The sequence below is a fragment of the Lontra canadensis genome, unplaced genomic scaffold, assembly GCF_010015895.1.
Source record: "Lontra canadensis isolate GAN:19392208 unplaced genomic scaffold, GSC_riverotter_1.0 scaffold214, whole genome shotgun sequence".
NCBI lineage: Eukaryota > Metazoa > Chordata > Mammalia > Carnivora > Mustelidae > Lontra > Lontra canadensis.
This window is the reverse complement of record NW_022631208.1, coordinates 409,496-431,000: the sequence shown is the minus strand read 5'-3', so window position 1 is coordinate 431,000 and position 21,505 is coordinate 409,496. Positions and strand designations below refer to the sequence as shown.

Here is a 21,505-nt window from a genome sequence, read left to right as displayed (position 1 = left end):
CATTTACCGAGATGTTATCTGATAATCCTTGGGGGTATAGGGACTATATTTTACAGGACTGTGTGTGAAGGAATGGAGACAAAGTTTGGCACCTAAGGCAGGAGGAAAGTTCAATGGAGAATCACCATGTAAGAGCTGGGCACCCTTAGGATGTCATCCTTAAGTGACCAATGAAATAAATCTTCCCTACATTAGTGGTTATTGGGCATATGTGTTAGATTTGTCCTTGTCTCTGGGAAGAAATGGGCAGATAATATTAGGCACAACTGAACAGAAAATTAACTGGAATATAGATGAAAAGAAAGTACTCAGAACATAGTACATAGAGAAGAACTGGAAAACAAATGAAAAGTTTGAGAGACGTGGAGGATACCAGAAAGTCCAACATAGGTCTAATCATTGTTCTAGAAGGAGATAATGGAGAAACTAACCGAGGAGACATTTAAGGAGATAATGGCTGAGAATTTTTGGAGATAGAACTAAAATTCAGGAAAACAATGGCACATGTGTTGGTTTGGGAGGGACAGTGATTGGATTTGAAACAAAGAGGAAGAAGATAGAAGTATTACTTAACTGTACACTTTAAATATGTTTTTTAAAAATACTAGATAATCATTGTATGAGTAGAAATGGAATATGTGATTTCTATTCTAAAAGAGGGAAAAATGTAATGAGGGGAAGAATCTAAAAAAATAAGACTACTAAAAAATGTGAGGTAAAGAAAGTACAAAGTAGAATGGTAGATGTTAAGTACAAATATATCAACAATATAAATATAAATATTACACAACTTACCAGTGAAAGCATAATATTGTAAGTCAAGAGAAAACAAAAAATAAAACCAAAACCCAGATAGGTTAAAGCTATTTACAAGAGATATCACCTAAAACATAAAAATATACATAGGTTGAGAGTTAAAGGATTGAAAAACATAAATCAGGTGATATGAAAGTAAGTATAGTTATGTTAATATCAGACAAAATAGACTTTAAAGCAAAAGTATTACTGAAGGTAAAGAATAACTACCTATAAACAAGCCTGATCTAATGGCCGTAAATAGAATATTCTTTTCAAGCACACCTACAACATTTACAAAAATTGATTTACGGACTAGGCCATGAAGCAAGTTTCAGTGAATTTCAAAGATTGGTATCATTCAGACTGCACTCCTTAACTACCACGCAATTACTTTAGAAGTTTATAACAAAATGATGACTAAAAACATCTATGCATTTGGAAATTAAAAACAATTTCTAAATAACCTGTGGTTGAAAGGAGAAATAATGAAAATGAAAACTTGTGGGATAAAGCTAAAATAATATTTAGAGATAGCCTTCTGATTTATGTTTACAAAAGAAGAAAGACTGAAAATAAATGAGCTGTTTAACTTAAGAAGTTAGAATAATGCAATAAATCCAAAGAAAGTAGAAAGAAGGAAGTGATTAAGAGCAGAAGTTAATGAACTTGAAAACAAAGATACAGTAAAGAATCAAGAGAACAAAAATTGGTTTTTTGAAGACTAATAAGTTAGACAATGCATGGCCAGGTAAAATTAAAAAGTAAAGGGAGAGAAGATGTATAAATATATTGGAAATAAAAAATAGAACTTGATAGGTATAACCATGGGTTTCAAGTAGAGAAGATGTTTGGACAACTTTATGCTAATACATTTGAAAATTTTGTTGAGATGGGAAATCTCTAGAAAAATACATATAACTAAATCAGATTGAGGAAGAAATAGAAGATCTATATTATTCCATTAATAAATGGAATCAGTAGTTAAAAATCTTACCATGAACATAGCAAGCCAATATTCAATAAATAATTCCAATCTTATATACAAATTCATGGAAGAGAAAAATATATAATACTTCCCAATTTAGTTTATGAGGCTGGTAAAACCTTAGTAGGATAGAAGAATTTCTGAAAAGGGAAAATTATAGGCCAGTCGCTCTAATTAATGTATATAAAAAATTTTAAGCAAATTATTAACAAGCCATTTAGCATTTATAAAATAACTATATTGTAGTTAAATTGGGTTTAATCCAGGGAAACAAGTTTGGTTCAACATTAAAAATAAAAATTATTAATGTAACTTACCATTTTAGTAGGTTAAAGGAGAAGTATATGATAATTCAGAAAGATGCAGGGAAGGCATTTTATAAATCTGAATAAGCATTTATATCGATATCTTCTTCAACTAGGACTAAAAGGGAATTTTACTTGACCTGATTTATAAAAAATACATAGCAAGCATCATACTGTGAACTGTTAAAGCATTTCATTTAAAATTAGGAATGAGACAAGGAGTCCTGGTATCACAGCTTTTATTTAACATCGTACAGTCACTCCTAATCTGCAAATGAATCCAAACACAGTAACACTCATGAATGGGGAATTGAATAAAAAAGAAAACTGTAATTATTTGTAGTAAATATCATTATTAAAATAGAAAATTTAAAAAAACTTTAAATTTGAAAATGGATAAGAGAATTTAGCAGGCGGCTAGATATAAGGATAATATATGAGAAAATTAAATTTCTGTATACTAGCAATAATGAGTTAGAAAATACATTTTCAGAAAATGTATAAATAGCTTACGAAATACAGGGCACCTATATAACAAAATATAAATATAACAAAAAGTGTACAAATTTTATGTGGAAAAAATTCTAAAACTTTATTGAAAGATTTCAAAGATGTATATAAGCGGAAAAACAAGATATTCATAGATAGGAATACAGAATTTTATAAAGACATCAGTTTTTTCTAGTAATCTCACAAATTTAGTCAAACTTCCATTTGTGGGAAGTGATCGAGTATACAATTTATAAAGATGAGCAAAAGGCTGTGAATACGTAAGACACTCCTGAAGAGAGAGAACCAGGTAGGTGATTTACTCTGCCACAGAGTAGAACTTACTGTAAAGGTATGGCACGCACCCTGCTTGGTTTTGGCTTGAGAATAGACAAATTAGTGGAACTGCATGAATAGAGAGCCCAGAAACAGACTTACACATATATGGAAACCTGACTTATGACAAAGCTGGCATTGCAGATTATTGATGGTAGGACAATTTATTATCCACATGGAAAGAATAGAAAATGGATTCTTACATGCTACACAGAATGAATTACAGATGGTTTAAGGACTTACATATGAAATGTAAAACTATAAAGGGTTTAGAAGACAATATAAGAGAATATCTCAATGACGATATATTAGGGAAGGCTTTCTTCAGTAAGAAAAAGGATAAACCATAAAGGAAAAAATTAATTTATTTGATTACATAAAAATAAAAACTTGTGTGGGTGCCTGGCTGGCTCAGTCAGGAGAGCATGTGACTCTTGATCTGTGGGGTTGTAAATCTCTCTACCCTACATTGGGTATAGAGATTACTTTAAAAAAGAAAACACATGCACACACACGCACATTGAAAAATATAAAAATATATAAAACATATTTTTAAAAAGTAAGCTTCTGTTTTTCTAAAGACACTATAATGAGTTCAGCAGAGGGGCACCTGGGTGGCTCAGTTGGATAAGCAGCTGCCTTTGGCTCAGGTCATGATGCCGAGGGTCCTGGGATCGAACTGTGTATTGGGCTTCCTGCTCAGTAGAGAGCCTGCTTCTCCCTCGCCCTCTGCCTGCCACCTTGCCTACTTGTGCTTTCACTCTATCTCTGTCAAATACATAACTCAAATCTTAAAAAAAAAAAAAAAGTTCAGCAGAGGGTTTTTCAAGATAAGGAGCATTAATGCCTAGTGCATTTGATGAATATATTTGATACTTACACAACTGGAAGGTAGTTTAGGAACAAATTACTAGGAAATACATAGAAAATGAAGGACACACATAAATGTACCACAAAGATCTCTCTACCACCAATTTAGGGAGACAAAGGAAAAATAATCATATTGTATGCTGTATTACTCAGCTGTTAATAACCTTTATGTGATTATCTAATAAAAATGGTGATATAATTATATTGAGAGGATGAGTGCATGAAAAGTGTGCCTGTGTTCATGAATAAGAACTATATCCTATAATATTTTATGAGATAACTGAAGACTTTGAAACTTTAAATAAGGTTCACAGATTAATGAATCATTATCAGTTTACTGATTGTGGTATTTATACTATGGTTATGTAAGATGTTAACATTATGGAGAGCTAGATAAAGGGTATATGAGGATTCTGTACTGTTTCTGCAACTTTCTATAAGCCTAAGATTAATTCAAAATAAGGAGTTAAAAAAATCAATTGAGAGTTGTTGGCTCTGGGAATTAAGAAATGGGAGAGGGTTGTAGGATATTGCTCTTCAGTAACCATTTTATAGTACAACTTGTCTATTTTTTAAAATATATTTTATTTGAATTAATTTAGGTAACATATACTGTATTACTAGTTTCAGGGGTAGAATTTTAGTGATTCATCAGTTGCATATAACACCTAGTGCTCATCATATCAAGTGCCCTCCTTAATGCCCATCAGCTTATTACCCCGTTCTTCCACTCACCTCCCCTCCAGCAACCCTCAGTTTGTTTCCTACAGTTAAGAGTCTCTTATGGTTTGCCTCCCTCTCTGTTTTCATCTTAGTTTATTTTTCCTCCCCTTCCCTATGTTCATCTGTTTTGTTTCTTAAGTTCCACATATGAGTGAAATCATACAGCATTTGTCTTTCTCTGACCGACTTATTTTGCTTAGTGTAGTACACTGTAGCTCCATCCACATTGTTGCAAATGGCAAGATTTCCTTCTTTTTGATGGCTGAGTAATGTTCCATTATATATGGGAATGTGGCTGCACAGATAGTTTGATAAAAGAAACTGTATTTTACAGTAATCTAAACTACTTTATAGTTTATATACTTGTTAGTTGATTATATAAAGTGTATTTTTTTAAAATTTGGGCATAATCAGATTGTTTTTCCCTTGAGATTAATGTAACTTGTCTCAGATTACAAAGTAGAGTTTAAAATATTTTTTTTATTATGGTAAAATACCCTAACATAAAATTTACCATCTTAACCATTTTTAAGTTATATAGTTCAGTAGTATTAAATACATTCATAACATTGTACAACTATCACCACCATCCATCTCCATTGCTCTTTTTGTCTTGTAAAACTGAAACTTTATATCCTTCAAACAGTAACACACTTCTCTGTGCCCCTGGCAACAGCCATTCTCCTTTTTGTCTGTATGATTTTCACTACTTTAAGTACTTCATCCGATGAGAATCATACACTTTTTCTCTTTTTGTGTCACCTAGCATAATGTCCTCATAGTTCATCCATGTTGTAGTATATGTCAGAATTTCCTTCTTTTTAAAGACTGAATAATATTCCACTGTGTGTGTGTGAGAGAGAGAGAGACTTGGCTTTATCCATTCCCCCTGTCAGTGGACACTTGGGTTGCTTCCATATTGTGGAATGTGAATAATTATTGTGAATAATGCTGCTATGAACATGAGTGGACAAATACCTCTTTGAGATGCTGAGACCCTCCTTTCATCTCTTTTGGGTATGTACCAAGAAGTGGAATTCCTGGATCATGTGGTAATTTATCTTTAATTTTTTAAGGGACCACCCTATTATTTTCCATAGCAGCTATACCATTTTACATTCCTACCGATAGTGTCTAAGTCTTCTTCAGATTTCTCCATATTCTTACCAATACTTGTTATTTTCTGTTTTTGCTTGTGGGTTGGGTTTTTTTTTTGTTTTTGTTTTTGTTTTTTTGGATGGTAGCCATCCTAATAGGTATGAGGTGGTATCTTATTTTAATTTTGATACACATTTCCCCAATGATCAGTGATGTTGAACATTTTTCCCTGTGCTTTTTGGCCATTTGTATATCTTTCTTGAAGAAATGTCTTTTCACTTCCTTTGCTGGTTTTCAAATTAGGCTTTGTTTTTTATTGTCATTGTTGAGTTTTGAGATTTAATATGTTCTGGATATGAATTCCTTGTAAGATATATGATTTATAGATGTTTTCTCTCATTTTGTGCCTTGCTTTCTTACTTGTTGATATTGTCTTTGATGCACAACATTTAAAAATTTTCATTAAGTCCAGGGATGCCTTGGTGGCTCAGTTGGTTAAATGTCTGCCTTTGGCTTGGGTCATGATCCCAGAGTGCTGGGATCAAGTGCTGCATCGGGCTACTCCCTCTGTTTTCTGCTCCTCCTGCTTGTGCTTTCTCTCTCTTTCTCATTCTGACAAATAAATATATAAATAAAATCTTTAAATAAAAATTTTTCTTCATTAAGTCCAGTTTGTCTATTACTTTTCTTGCCTGTGCTTTTGATGTCATACCCAAGAAAACATTGCTAAATCCAATGATATGAGGCTTTTACTCTGTTTTCTTCTAAAAGTCTTACAGTTTTAGCTCTCAGTTTGACTTAATTTTTATATATATAAGGGTCTGACTTCATTCTTTTGCATGTGGATATCGAGTTTTCTCAGCACCAGTTGTTGAAAAGACTGTCCTTTCCACCTTGAATGATCTTGGCTTCCCATAAAAAACCATTTGACTGTATATATGATGGTTTTATTTCTAGGCTCTCTGTTCTTTTCCATTGATCTGTTTTCGGTCTTTATGCCAATATCTCACTGATTTACTTACTGTAGCTTTGTAATAAATTTTGAAATCAGGAGGTATGAATGCTCCAGCTTTGTTCTTCTTTTTCTTGATTGATTTGCTTATTTGGGATCCCTTCAGACTCCATATGAATTTTTGGATGGAATTTTTTATTTCTGCAAAAAATGTCATTGGAATTTTGATAAGGTTGCATTGCACCAGCAGATTGCTTTGGACAATATTGACAATAGTATGTCTTCCAGTCAATGAACATGATGTGTGTTTCCTTTTATTTATGTCTTCTTTGATTTTTTCAGCAATGTTTTGAGATTTTCATGTACAAGTCTTTCACTCTTAGGTGATGCTAATTCCGAAGTATTTAATTCTTTTTGATGCTGTTATAAATGGGAATGTTTTCATAATTTTGTTTTCAGTTTATTGTTCATGTCTAGAAATGCAATGGATTTTTATGTGTTAATTTTGTATCCTGCTATTTTGCTGAGTTCATTTATTAGCTCTAGTAGTTTTTTTGTGGAATCTTAAGGGTTTTCTATATATAAGATCATATTGTCTGTGAAAAGGGAAAACTTGACTTCTTCCTTTCCAATTTGGATGCTGTTTATTTCTTTTTCTTGTCTAATTGCTCTGGCCCTTCCAGTATTATGTTGCATAAAAGTGGCAGAAGTGGTCATCCTTGTCTTGTTCCTGATCTTAGAGGAAAAACTTTAAGTCTTTTACTGTTAAGTATGATGTTTGCTGTGGGTTTTTCATATACAGCTTTTATTATGTTGAGATACAAAGTAGAGTTTTTCCTACTCTTGGATTTTTTATACTTTACAAATTCTTTAAGTAAGGAAAAAAGAAATACGGAGAACTTATTAGATGCATGTGTGCATATTTGTGTACTTGTCCTGTAAATGCATACTACATAAACATAAGAATGTAATTTATAGATCTATATATGAATAAAATTGGTAGATAAAATTACTTATTGAGGCTATTTTTTAGAGACACTTAAAAATTATACATGGATTGTTTCTTTTTTTCTTTCTTTTATTTTTTAAAAAGATTTTATTTATTTGAGAAAGAGGGAGATAGAACCTGAGTGGTGATGGGGAGGGGCAGGGGAGAAACAGGCTTCCTGCTTAACAGGGAGCTTGACACGGGGCTTGATCCAGGACCCTGGGATCATGCCCCTAGCCAAAGGCAGATGGTTAACTGACTGAACTGCCCAAACACCCCTAGGTGGGTTGTTTCTTAATAAAACTGTATTCTAGCTGTTTATAGATGTGCATCTATTGGAAGTATTGGTTGTATGCTTGGTATAATGTTTAAACTATTGCAGATTTAGGTGGAATCAGTTGAAAGTTAAAGAGTAGCAGTATGAGTAGCTATTTGTATTTTTAATTTGATACATTTTTGGTTAATTAGACACTTTTTGATAAGAAAATAGGTCATTACGTTTATATATTCTAAAAGAGAGGGTTTTTTTTGTTTTTTAAATTTCAGGCAATCTAATGAGGCCTCTTTTGAATTATGGTATTGCTTGGTAAGTATATGTTACTTTTTTTATGCTACTTTTCAGAATAATATTGATTAATGTGTATAAATTAGTTGCATTTTTGGTTTACTGTTGCAGTATGTCTATGGGCTTCCTGGTTGAAGAGACTGCACCAGTTGTTTGGAGAGGCCTTATGGTAATGTCAGCTATTGAGAAACTATTGAGGCAGGTAAGAAAATTGCATTGAGTATCATTTTATTATTGGCACACTGTGGTTAATGCATTTGCTGATTGGAGAGTTGTTAAAATTTGTGGTCAGGTTTGAGATGTTTTGCAGAAGAATCCAGCTGATAGAAAAAAAAAGAATCCAGCTGATAAACTGAATATATAATGACTTCTTTGGTACAAAGACCAATTTCACTGGTCTGTGATTTAATCTTCCCTATTGCTTAGAAGTAGGGAAAATCGTAACATCTTATTTTACATTGTTCTTTTGCTTGTTGAGTCTGTTTTGAGACAAATCTATTTGATAAGTAATCTCTCTTCTTTAAATTTATGGTTAATCTCATCATGGCCAATATTGAATTATAAGGGCAGTATAGAAGTTTTTGGATATAGAAAAATTTATGTAAATCATGCTCATTTTAAAATTGCTTAAGACCAAAATGAAATTTTGTTTTATTTTGAGTATATCTGGCTCTGTATTTATGTATATAATATCTTTCCAATCAACTTAAATTTATCCTTAAGGAAGAGAACAGTTGATTGGATAATCTAAAAATATCAGATGGGCTATATATTATTTATAGAAATAATTTTAATTTTTTTCTGGTAACTGTGAATTTACAGTTAATTATGTTCTAGGTAAGTACCATAAGTAATTTGGAATTTTTCCACCATTTACAGCAATTACCCTGATATATTCAGATTTCACTTTGGGTCAGGCATCATGCCATAGGTTGATAATTTCAATCATAGTTATTTCTATATTCATTTCTATTTGCAAGAGTTGATAGATGAAACATGTCTTGGACTCTGAAACTCTTCTTTTTTCATTGTCACATCTTGTCTTCCTTCTGTGCTTCAGTTTTCATAAATGTGCTCTTTGATCTCTGGTCCCAGAATCCTCCTACTTACTAGTGCATTCAAGTCTCTCAGCTGCATTTCCTCCCCTTTTATACTCAGATTCTGTAATTGGCTATTTCAGTTATATTCCCAACAATACCCTTTCTTTATCAATTCCTTTGTGACCTTGATCTTTATCCTTTATTTGTGTGAATTAACCAGTCTCTTTTTTTTTAAAAGGAAATTCTAAAACAGTCTTTATTCAGTTTATATTTAAAGTTAGAATCAATAGAAATTTAGAGACACTGAAAGGAAAATTCTCATTTTGTCATCAGAATATTTTCAGTACTCATTTTTCCCCTCCTCTGTTAGCGTTGTAATTCTCAACAGGAAATGATTCAGATTTTCTCCTAAGCCTTATGGATGGCTACAAGAAGATGGAAATACTTCTGCTTTCCACAGTGATCAGAGACTTAGAGACCCAAGTCAGTGATAAGAGTCACCTAGCTAAGTGTTTGTGCTCCCCTCGGAGGGATGCAGGATCCTGCCTTTAAGTGTCCTTTTTGAGTATTAAGTTCCATTTAAACCTCAGATTGCAAAAGGTAGTGAAAACATCTCTACAAAGGAACCCCTGAACGTGGAAGAGAGAGACCCATGTGCACATACCCTTAGGAGAGGGACAGAGGGAGTGTCCCATGGGAGAAGTGAGAGTAAACCTGACAATACAAGTTAATTAGGCTGCAAAAAATTTGCACCTAAAATTCAAACTTAGCAGTTTAGTAACTGCTTTTATAAATGAAGAAAACTTTTATTAGACTAGAAGTGAATGATCAAAAGTCTGAAAGAACCAGAATATATTGTTTTTTTCATTCTGTGAGGAATTGGGAAAGAGAGGAGGGGCAGGATTCCATTTCATATTCTCAGTCAATATCCCTCTATAACCCAGCCTCTTTTATCTACTGCTGATTACTGTCAGAGAGTGTAGAATAATTGTGTTAGTTGCTGGCAATATATACATTTTTGATTTCTGAATTCAGCTACACTCTTATCACTTTAGTCATCTGACATTATTCATGTTCTTCTCAACATTCATCAGATGCCAAGCTTTATTTTATTTTAAATTATTTATGGAATTTGATAGTCTGGCTGAGGAGCTAGTGGAGATTTGGAGAATTGGCTCTCTGACACATAAATCATATAAAAGTCAGTTTACTCTGATAAGTGCTGAAAGTATATTTTTAGCAAACTTGCTACAAAATATCAGGATGGAAGATGGGGTGACAAAATGGCTCCTTTACTTATTTTATTGGAATGCTCTAGGTATTCCCTAAGACCTCTAAGATATTAGGTAAAATATTAGGATATTAGGACATTAGACTTGCAGTCTTTTGAAAAGTTACCATTATCATTTGCTCATTTTAATTGGAGCTGAAAACCTAATATTTTTGGACTACCCTGTGACCTGTACTGATCATGGCAACTGCTAATTAAGGAGTGTTTTGTTTTTGTTTTTTTGTTTTGCGTTAAAAAGTAGACCAGTTTTTGGAAGTTTAACAGCCCTTGTGAAAATTTACTAGCTGGGTAGATGCTCTGTACAGCAGTTGATTATGGAGGCTGCCTAATTCATTGTCTGATGAAAAAATTTAATGTAATATATACATAGAAGAGTGTACAAATCATAAGTGTACAGATAGATGGATTATCCCTAAGTGAAAATACCTTTATATTTTTTCAGGACATAATAAATAGAATACTAGTGTTCCAAAAGTCATGTCTCTTCCTAGTTGGAGTTTTTGGGGGAACAAGATAAATACTTGTGGTCAGTCTGCCATTTGAACTGAAAGTTCAGTATTTCCCCACCCCCGTCTCTTATATTTTATTGAGTTAAAGTTATATGTACTATGGGATGCAGAGATCTTACATGTATGGTTCAATTATTTTTTGATAAATGTATATACCTATATAACCATGAGAACATTTCCATCCCCCTACAACATTTCCTTGGGCTTCCTTCTGTTCAATCCCCCATTGATAAGCCATCACAGTTCTGATTTTTAGTATCATAAATGAGTTCTGTTTTGTTCTTATACTTCATATAAATGGAACCCTACAGACTATATAGCCTTTTTTATCTGGTTTCTTTCTCTTAGCCTAATGCTTTTGAACATCATCCTCTTGTTGCCTGTATCAGTAGTTGAGTACTTTTTATTACTGAGTAATATTGAGTTATAATACTCAATTATTATAACTCAATTATTATAACTCAATATATACTCAATATTATAACTCAATATTACTCAATACTCAATACTCAATTGAGTAATACTCAATTTTATTGAGTAATATTGAGTAATTACTGAGTAGTATTCCATCACATGAATATAATCAAATACTGTTTGTTCTTCTATTGATGGACATTTGGGTAGACTCCAGTTTTTGGCTAATATGAGTAATGCTGCTATAAATACTTATACAAGGTTCATTAGAGTTTTAGTTGCTTCACATCTTGTCACTATTGCTGTTGTCAGTTTCTTCACTAGTGGGTATAAAATAGTATCTTCTTACTGTTGCATATTATATATCACACTGTATCTTCCTTTATGAAGTGTCTATTCAAGTCTTACTAATTTTTTTTATTGGCTCATTTTTCTTCTTGTACTTGAGTTGCAAGAGTTTTAATATATTCTTGCTGTGAGTCCATTGTCAGATATATGCATTGGGAATATTTTTCCCAGTCTGTGGATTGCCTTTTGATTAACCGATGTTTTAAATTTTCATGAAATCTGATTTATCAAAAAAATTTTTTTTCATGCTGAATGCTTTTTGTGTCCTAAGAAATCCTTGCCTATCTACCCCAAGGTTATGAAGATATTCTTATATATTTTTTCTCAAAGCTTTATAGCTTTGGCTTGCCCATCTAGATTTAAATTTTCTGTGGGAAGTGAGATAAGGGTTTATATTTTTTCATAGTTTTGGTATAATAGCAAATACATTTGTTTTTTGTTCCTGGGTCCTGGTACAAAGCTCCTAAGACCCTTGGAATTTCCTGATGATAGGAGTAGCTTTTGTAACTCATGTGGAGCCCCTTTTTGAGCACACCTGAGTTCATGCTAGTAAGATGAATTAGGGTGGGGTCTCTGGATAATCTCAGGATGGGGCTGATCACCAGAAAGATCAACTGTTTAGAGGGTTAGGACTTTTAGCCCCACCCACTGAACTCTGGGAAGGGGAAGGAGGGTGGGGTGCAGATTAAGCTCTGAAAACTCTTGATGAACTTCTGGGTTGGTGAGTGTATCTATATCCTGATGGGTAGTGCAAAACTAGCTCCCTGAGGATGGAAGCTTCTACTCTGAGGGCCCTTTTGGACCTTTCCCTTTGTATCTCTTCATCTTGCTATTTATCTATATCCTTTTAATACCCTTTATGATAAACTAATAAACATAAGTAAATGTTTCTCTGAGTTCTGTGAGCCACTCTAGCAAATTAATCAAACCTGAAGGCGGAGGTCATGGAAACCTCTGATTTATAGCTAGTCAGTCCAGAAGCATGCATAGGTAACAACCTGAACTTGTGATTGGTATCTGAAGTGGGAGTAGTTTAGTCAGACTGAGCCCTTAATTAACCTGTGGGATCTGATGCTATATCCAGGGTAGATAATATCGGAATCAAACTAATTGTTTGGAGTAGGAAAACACATAGTAGTTTATCTAGTTGTTCTAGCACCATTTATTTTATGATTTCATTTTCCCCATTGAATTGACTTGATACCTTAGATGAAAATTGGTGAAATATATGTGTATGGGTTTATCTCTGGATAATACTGTATTGTATTCCATCTGTCTTATTTAAGCCTTACAGCAAAACCATACTATCTGATATTTGTAGCTGTGTAGAAAGCTCAAAGTCAGAAGGTGTGGGTCTTCCAACTTTTTTTTTTTTTAAGATTAAAAGAACCTACACTGGTTCTTTTCCATTTCTGTATAAATTTTAGATTCAGCTTGTCAGTTTGTACAGAAAAGCATGTTAGTATTTTCACTACGATGCTATTGAATGTATAGTGAATAGTATTGAATGTATAAATCAATGTTTTGTGAATTAAGATCCTGACAACATTGAGGCTTCTAATCCATGAGCATGGTATGTTTCTATATTTATTTAGATTTTCTTTGATTTCTTGGAGTAATATATAGTTTTTAGTATATTGGTCTTAGAGTTTTGTTAGATTTATTCTAAGTATTTTATGTTCTGAGATGGTTTTAGAATTGTATTTTGTATTTAATTTCAAATTTTTTGCTGTTAGGACAGAGTATAACTTAAGTAGTATCGTAACTTTCTTAGGTATTTTATATGCATGTGATTTAGTAACTTTCTTAGGTATTTTATATGCACATGATAATGTTGTCTGTAAGTAAAACAGCTTCACCGCTTCCTTTCCTATCTATTTCTTTCATTTCATTTCACTTCATTTCATTTCATTTCATTTCATTTCATTTTCTTATTATACTGCCTAGTAGAAAAGATGAGAGGTGATATCCTTGTCTTCATCTGGATCTGTAGGGTACAGTAACAGTATTTCATCTTAAAGAATGATAGTGGTAGGTTTTCACTGGTGACCTCTGTCCTCCCTATTTCTTTGTTTGCTAAGAGTTCTTATTATGGATGGGCATTGAATTTTTTTCAAATGCTTTTTCCTCCCCATTTATTGAAATGATGATGTGGTTTTTCTCTTTCATTTTATGGATGTGGTAATTTACATTGATTTTCTGTGTTAGGCCAACCTTGCATTCCTAGGATAGATTTTTCTTGGTCATAATATTTTAATTATAATAAGTAATATTGTAATTACTTCTAAAATATTGCTAGATTAAATTTGCTAATATTTTATTAAGTTTTATGTCATATTTGTGAAGATATTAATAGTTTAATGTTAATTAATATTGATAGTTTCTAATTTGTTTTTCCTGTAGTGTCTTTTTCTGGTATTGTAGGGGGCTATCTTGGTCTTGTAAAATGAGTTTGGAAGTACTTTCCTCCTCTTCTCTTTTGTGAAATTGTTGTTGTAAAATTATTAGCATAAATGTAATGTTTATATTTGGTGGAATTTATCACAGAAATTTGGGCCTGGAGTGTTTGTTTTTTTCTCCTTGGTTAAGAGAAGGTTTTTGAGGATTAATTCTAGTCAGACTTTAATTTCATCTTGTTTCAGTTTTATTGTATTTTATAGGAGTTTATTATGTCACCTGAATTGTAGTTTATCACACCTGAGTTCATAATATTGGCTATAACCTTTTATTTTTTATTTATTTATTTAGCCCACTACCTTTAAAAATAGAATATGAGATGCAGTATCTATGAGATGCAATGTTTCCTCTTCACCATATAACTGTGGGTTTATTTCTGGGCTTCCTATTCTGTTCTCTTGATCTTTGTGTCTTTTTTTGTGCCATTACCATACCATTCTGATTATTACAACTTGGTAGTATAACTTGAAATTTGAAAATTTGATACCTCCAGGTTTGTTTTTCTTTTTTAAGAGTGCTTTGGATATTTCAGGTCTTTTGTGATTCCAAATAAATTTTAGGATTATTTGTTCTAGTTCTGTAAAAAATGCTGTTGGTATTTTGATAGGGATTGCATTAATCTGTAGATTGCTTTAAGTAGTATGGACATTTTAACAATATTAATTCTTCTAATCCATGGGCATGGAATATCTTCCCATTTTTGTTTGTTGTCTTCAGTTTCTTTCATCATTGTTTTCAGAGTGTATGTCTTTTATCTCCTTTGTTTATTCCTAGGTATTTTATTATTTTTGATGCAATTATCAATGAGATTGCTTTGTAATTTTCTCTTTCTATTGCTTCATTATTAGTGTATAGAAATGCAACAGATTTCCGTACATCAATTTTGTATCCTCTGACCTTACTGAATTTATTTGTCAGTGAATTATTATGTAATTTTTTGGTGGAATCTTTGGGGTTTTCTTTTTTGTTGTTGTTTATAAAGTTGTTTTTTTTTTTCTTTTTGACCTGACAGAGAGAGATCACAAGTAGGCAGAGACACAGGCAGAGAGAGAGAAGGAAGCAAGCTCCCCGCTGAGCAGAGGGCCTGACGTGGGGCTCAATCCCAAGACCCTGGGATCATGACCCAAGCTGAAGGCAGAGGCCTTAACCCACTGAGCCACTGAGGTGCCCCTGGGATTTTCTATAGAGTATCATGTCATCTGCAGATAATGAAAGTATTATTTTTTCCTTACCAATCTGGATGCCTTTTATTTTTTTCTCTTGTCTGATTGCTGTGGCCAGGACTTCCAGCACTGTGTTGAGTGAATGTGGTGGGAATTGACATTCTTATCTTGTCCCTGATCTTATAGGAAAAGCTCTCAGTTTTTCCCCATTGAATATGATGGTAGTTGTGGGTTTTTTCATATATGGCCTTTATAATGTTAGCTATGTTCCTTCCATACCTGCTTTGTTTTGAGGGTTTTTATCATGAACGGATGTTGTACTTTGTCAATAATTTTTACTACACCTATTGAAATGATCATATGATTTTGATATTTTCTGTCGATGTGATAAATCATGTTGATTGATTTGCAGATACTGAACCATGCATCATGGGAATAAACCCTACTTGATTGTGGTGTACTTCTTATAAAATTAATTATCTTATAACAGTATAGTTTGCTTCACCACCTCCCATCCTTTGTGTATTGTTGTGATATATTTTATTTTATCTATTTTTTTTTTAAAGATTTTTTTAAAATTTATTTGACAGACAGATTACAAGTAGGCAGAGGAAGGCAGAGAGAGACGGGAGGAGGAGGCAGGCTCCCTGCTGAGCAGAGAGCCTGATGCGGGACTCGATCCCAGGATCCTGAGATCATGATCTGAGCCGAAGGCAGAGGCTTTAACCACTGAGCCACCCAGGCGCCCCTATTTTATCTATTTTTTATTTTGAGAGGGAGTGGGGAAGGAGGGACAAAGGGAGAGAGAGAGAGAGAATCTCAAGCTGGCTCCACATTCAATGCAGAGCCTGATGTGGGGCTTTTTATCTCATGATCCGATTCAGACGCTTAACCACCTGAGCCACTCAGGTGTCCCTGTTGCGATGTATTTTAAATATATGTACATTATAGGGACACCTGGGTGGCTCAATCCTTTAGTGGTGCCTTCAGCTCAGGTCATGATCCCAAGGTCCTGGGATCGAGCCCTGCCTTCGGCTCCCCATTCATCAGGGAGTCTGCTTCTTCTTCTGCCTCTCCCTGCTCGTTCTCTCTCTCTCTCTCAAATAAATAAATAAATAAATAAATAAAAACGTTTTAAAAAATAAATATATATACACAACAAATCTCACAATACGGTGTTAACTGGTTTATTTAAATAGTGATTCTTTAAAGAAACTAAGAAAACAGTCTACTGTAATTACCCGTAATTTGCTATATGTGTGTTTTTCATTTCTTTAGATTTGAGTTTTATCTGTCATTTTTCTTTATCCTGAAGAATTTTGTTTAGTGTCTTGTTGTGTGGGTCTGCTGGTGAAGAATTTTCTCAACATTCATTTTATTTTATCTTTTTTACTTTCACTGCATATAGAATTGTGTGTTGGTATTTTTTTCAATTCTTTAAAGGTGCCGTTCCATTGTCTTCTGTCTTTCATCATTTCCAGTGAGAAATCTGCTATCATTTTTATAATTTTCCCTTGTGATTAATACCTTTTTTTCTCTGTATACCACTTAAATGTTGACATTCTCCAGAAATATGCCCATAGCTCAGGAACTAAGGGCATGGACTCTGGAGCCACATTTGCTTGATTCCAATCTCAGTTGCACATCTAATTAGTTCTATGTTCCTTGGGCAAAACCTCTCTGAGCTGTAGTTTCCTTACATATAAAATGGGGCTTATGGCAGTTAAGTAGTTGTGAAGATTCAATGATTTAATATGTAATATGATAAGCATATTAAGTAACTCTAAGTGTGCCCTGTTTCTATTGTATTTTATTATTTGTAATACAAATTAGACTGTTTTTGTATGATTTAACATTAATCAGGGTGCATCTTCTAAGAGATGGCTTCTTAGAATTGCTTTTATTCCCGGCTTTGTCAGATTCTTTCCCAGAGGTTTCGTGTTTCTCCAGTAACCTGGGACACTTTCAACCTGAGGCAACTTTAAATTGACTTCTCTCTTGGAGGTTTTGAGACCAGTCTGGTGGTATGAATTCAGATGTGAAAGCTGCATGCTTAACAATTTGCAATTTATCTTCTTATGGAGGTATTTTTCTGCTTTATACCAGTGCCCAAATTGAGAGATGAACATTTCCTTGAAATTTATTTCTAAATTGTGGTTTTATATTTCATCTGTCTTTAGTTTAAGAGAGAGTAGTCCTTTGGGGCCCCAGCTGTATATAGGATTCTTGTATTAGATTCCTCCTCATCTTAGGTGTTCTTTTCCTCTTTCAGTGCTTCATAAAATAATGATACATCATATATAGTCAGTGTGGTATTAGATTTGTTGATGTTAGGTATCATCTTTATTGTCACCATCACCATCATCCTCCCTGAGACACCTCTTCTATTTTCATAGCTTCAGCTGTATTAATTACAGCAAGAGAAAAGTAATGGGTTGAGGACTTCTGTTTGATTGACATTCCTAGTTTAGAGTGGGTGATTTTGTAGGAGGAAAGGAAAATAATAAAGAGGAAAAGAAGTACTTCAAGAAGTAGGAAAACAAGGATACTAATGTCATGAAAATTAAGTGTTTAGAGCAGTGGTTCTTCAACATACCTAAATATTAAAATCACCTGGGAATTTTTTAAAAAGATTTTATTTATTTATTTGAGAGAGAGTGTACATAGAGGGAGAGGGAAAAGCGGACTCCCCACTGAGCAGAGAGCCGGATGTGGGGCTTGATCCCAGGACCCTGAGATCATGACCCAAGCTGAAGGTAGACACTTAACCGACTGAGCTACCCAGGTGCCCCTACCTCTACCCGGATCATGTAGGAACTTCAAACATTTCAGTTTTCAGGTCACACTCTAGACTGGTTAAATCATGAATTCTTGGTATGTAACCCAGGCATCAGCATTTTTGGAGTTCTCCAACTGATACCATTGTGTAGACAAGTTTGGGAGCCAGTGGTTTGCCAAGTTTTAAGAATAAAATTTTATTGAGAATGAGGCTTGAAAACGGGCAAGGAGATAATAGATGTTAGGTGGTTACTTGTAATCCTTTAGTAGAACAGTGAATGAAAAAAGTCATAGGGGTTTAAGAATGGATACACACAGCAAGACCCTGGATGTAGAGGTGTAGTCTGCTTGTTAGATAAAATTGGCCATGCTGGGGGCTTCGAGGTGTGGAAAAGGAAAGGAAAATAGAATGAGGGCCTAAGGAGGCCCTTTTCATTTGCTTTCCATTTGAAAGCCCATTTCATTTGCTTTCCAAAAGAGGCAGCCATACCTTTTCCAAGGCGTAGGATACAATGAAGAGGGACTGAAGACTGTAGAATGTGAGAGGATTATTGGGAAGGTCTTATTAGGAAAGAGTCAAAGGGAACAGGATTAAAAATTTATGTAAATGAATTAGTTTTGGAAAATAAATCTAGTTCTATGTTTGGTGAGTAGAATGGAAAGAAGAGTAGATGAGGGAACCCATTGTACCTGGTACTAAAAAGACAAGAATTACATTTTCTTTACATCTTCTCAGTGGAAGGAAAAAGATAGTTTACTCAAAAGAGCAAATTTGATCCATAAATTTCAGTATTCATAAAAATTATATGGGGAGCTAGTTGAAAATTGAGTTGAATTTTCAGTTGAAATCCAGGGGAGTAACAAAGAGTTTGCATTTTTAATAGATGATCCCAGGTGGCTTAACTAATGCTGGTGGTTCTAAAAGGTCAGGCTTAGGCATTCAACTGTCCAGAGGTGTAGTGCTTTTTAACTGCTTTTAAAATTAAAAAAGAGAGAGAGATGAAGAGATTAATGATAGGATCCCTATGTCCCCATAAAGGCCCATTGGATGCTAAATATGGTGATTTTTTAGTTTTGCTAAGTTTTTGTAATGTCTTTAGCAACTCTCTGAAATCTGAAAACTGACATGGGCAAACTTGTTGCTGGATTCAGGATCAGCATGGCAGAAAGTCTAAAGGGGGAAGTAATTTAGAGCATTAATGAGGGAAATACTGAATTCCAGGCCTGATTTCCAGTCAAACAGTAGTGAGGAGGAATCAGGAGTCTGGGTAAAATTGGAGGGATTAAATAATAGAAAATCACCTGTGATAGGAAGAAGTGCTTCAGTAGCTGGGGAAGGGACTGGTGTAAAAAGTGACAGATAAATTGATTTTATTCTGAGAAGGGACATTAGAAAAGTTAGGCTTTTCTTTTTCTTTTTTTAAAAATTCAGATGGAATTGGGAAATGAGATATTATTGAGGAAACTCAGGTTTCTATTCAAGTGAGAAAAATGTCAAGTATCAAGGTATCTCATGGTGGGGCAGTAATAGGGTTGCCAGCAGTTAGTTTGAATATCAGATACACAATGAATAATTTTTGGTACAGGTATGTCACAAATATTGGTTGGGACATACACTAAAAAGTTTGATATTCAAACTTAACTGAATGGGGGTCCTCTACTTTATTTGCTAAATCTGGCAACGCTAAGTGGAGGTGATGTTTTATAAGACACACAGGAAGGTGTGTAAGAGTCAGGTTGGGAGAAGGTAGGCATGGTGGGGTGTTTGAGTGTCAAAATATGAAGTAATGTCAAGGGAACGTTAGTGGAGAGTGGCAGGTGTGAGTAAATGAAAGAGGTATGCATTAAAATGGGAGATGGGGCAAGAATTATATTAGGATGGGGGAACCTTACTGGGATCATTCTTTGTAATTTGGTGAAGGAAGATATTTGGTCAACTTCTTTTACTGACATCTGGAGCTTCTTCTGGAGGATAACATATTTTTCTGCATACAGAATTGAGAGTATAGGGAGTCTCATGGTTTCAACTTGCCAATGTCTAGTAGTTTATAGGCATAATTTCACCCTATCTCCTTTCTGCTTCACTTGGTAAAAGGAAGGAAAGAGATCGAGGAATGAATATGATATATGTTCATAATGTTTTTGGTGTTGCATTGTGAAAAAACATGTCAGTTTATAAAAATAGCAGTTAAATTTTATGATCAATTAAGATAATTAGGCAGATAAATGTTAGAATGTCATTTTGAGCACTGGATTTATCAGTGTGTCTTCCTTTTTATTCTCCTGAGTTTTGAAACAATTTCCTTTTATTTTCTATTTTGACTTTAAATAATTAAAGACAGAGACATCTAGTACATTTCATTCCATGAATATCTAATGTTTTAAATTCTTTTGTTGCTTGTTAAGATTACTGAGTAGTATTTTTTCTCCTAAATTGTGCTCAACATACATATCATTAGTTTTAACTCAAATGAGGAAGTCTAGTTTTAGAATCTTTGAGTTTAAAAATGTGGGATATTGGGAAAAAAATAATTTTAGATATTAGAAAGCACTACGGAAAGAAAAACTTCAAAGGCTAGTCTGGTGTCAGCTCCTGCTGTGGTCACAGTGTAAACCCTGGAGACCAGGGATTTGGCAGCAGTTTCAGTGCTTTTAGTTCAATCTCCAGTACCCCCAAATGCGATGCAGATGCCAGTTTTCTTCTCTAGGGTTCTGATAATGGCGTATAATGAGTTGGTTGTTTCCTAGCAACTGAAGAAGCAGTTTTACTTTAGCTGATCTTGCGGTAGGAATGAGACATTTTCCCTTGATAGTTGGTATTAGTGATTTCCCTGACAATGGAATTTCACTTCTGAATAAGGAATGTTCTCAGCCTTTGGTTTCCTAAAGAATTTTGCTTTTGAGTGTGGGCTAAGCTCTGCTTAATCCTGTGTAAAGTGAAAAAAAAAAAAAAAAAAATTGAGCTCCCTAAGCACCTCTCATGGGAAGAGCCAAAGGAGTTTGATACATCATTTTTCAAATGGTAAGTGATTGTACAAAAAGCTATAATAGGTCTATTTTTCCCAGTGTTAAAGGTAATCAATAAGCAATTTTTTTTTCTATATTTGATGTTTGAGGTCACAGAGATTTATTAAGTATTGGCTGGTATGTTGTAGAAAAAATATATATGAAATTATATTACCAGTACCATTTCAAATATAAGGCAATATAACACAATCCTATTTTCTAATCTGTAACCCACTTGATTTCAAACAGTATTCAATACAAAAATGTTATTGTACTTATTATAGTTCACTTTAAAGTAAACCATTGAACAGTTCAGTGCTTAAATATTAGTAGTTGTAAAGCATTAGTAGTTGTAAGGTACCTTCAACTGAATACTATTAGCAGTACTAC

At 33.8% G+C, this 21,505-nt stretch overlaps 1 protein-coding gene across 3 annotated transcripts in view; it reads left to right on the top strand.

Annotated features, from left to right (window-relative positions):
* Nucleotides 1-21,505, top strand: part of NUBPL (nucleotide binding protein like) — a 212,309-nt gene that overhangs the window by 70,742 nt on the left and 120,062 nt on the right. For 2 of the 3 annotated variants that reach the window (XM_032848885.1, XM_032848884.1), the window contains exons 5-6: nt 8,091-8,130; nt 8,221-8,311. In XM_032848885.1, coding sequence (XP_032704776.1) covers nt 8,091-8,130; nt 8,221-8,311 — 131 coding nt within the window. The remainder of the gene's footprint in view (nt 1-8,090; nt 8,131-8,220; nt 8,312-21,505) is intronic. The other variant, XM_032848886.1, reaches the window with a different exon arrangement.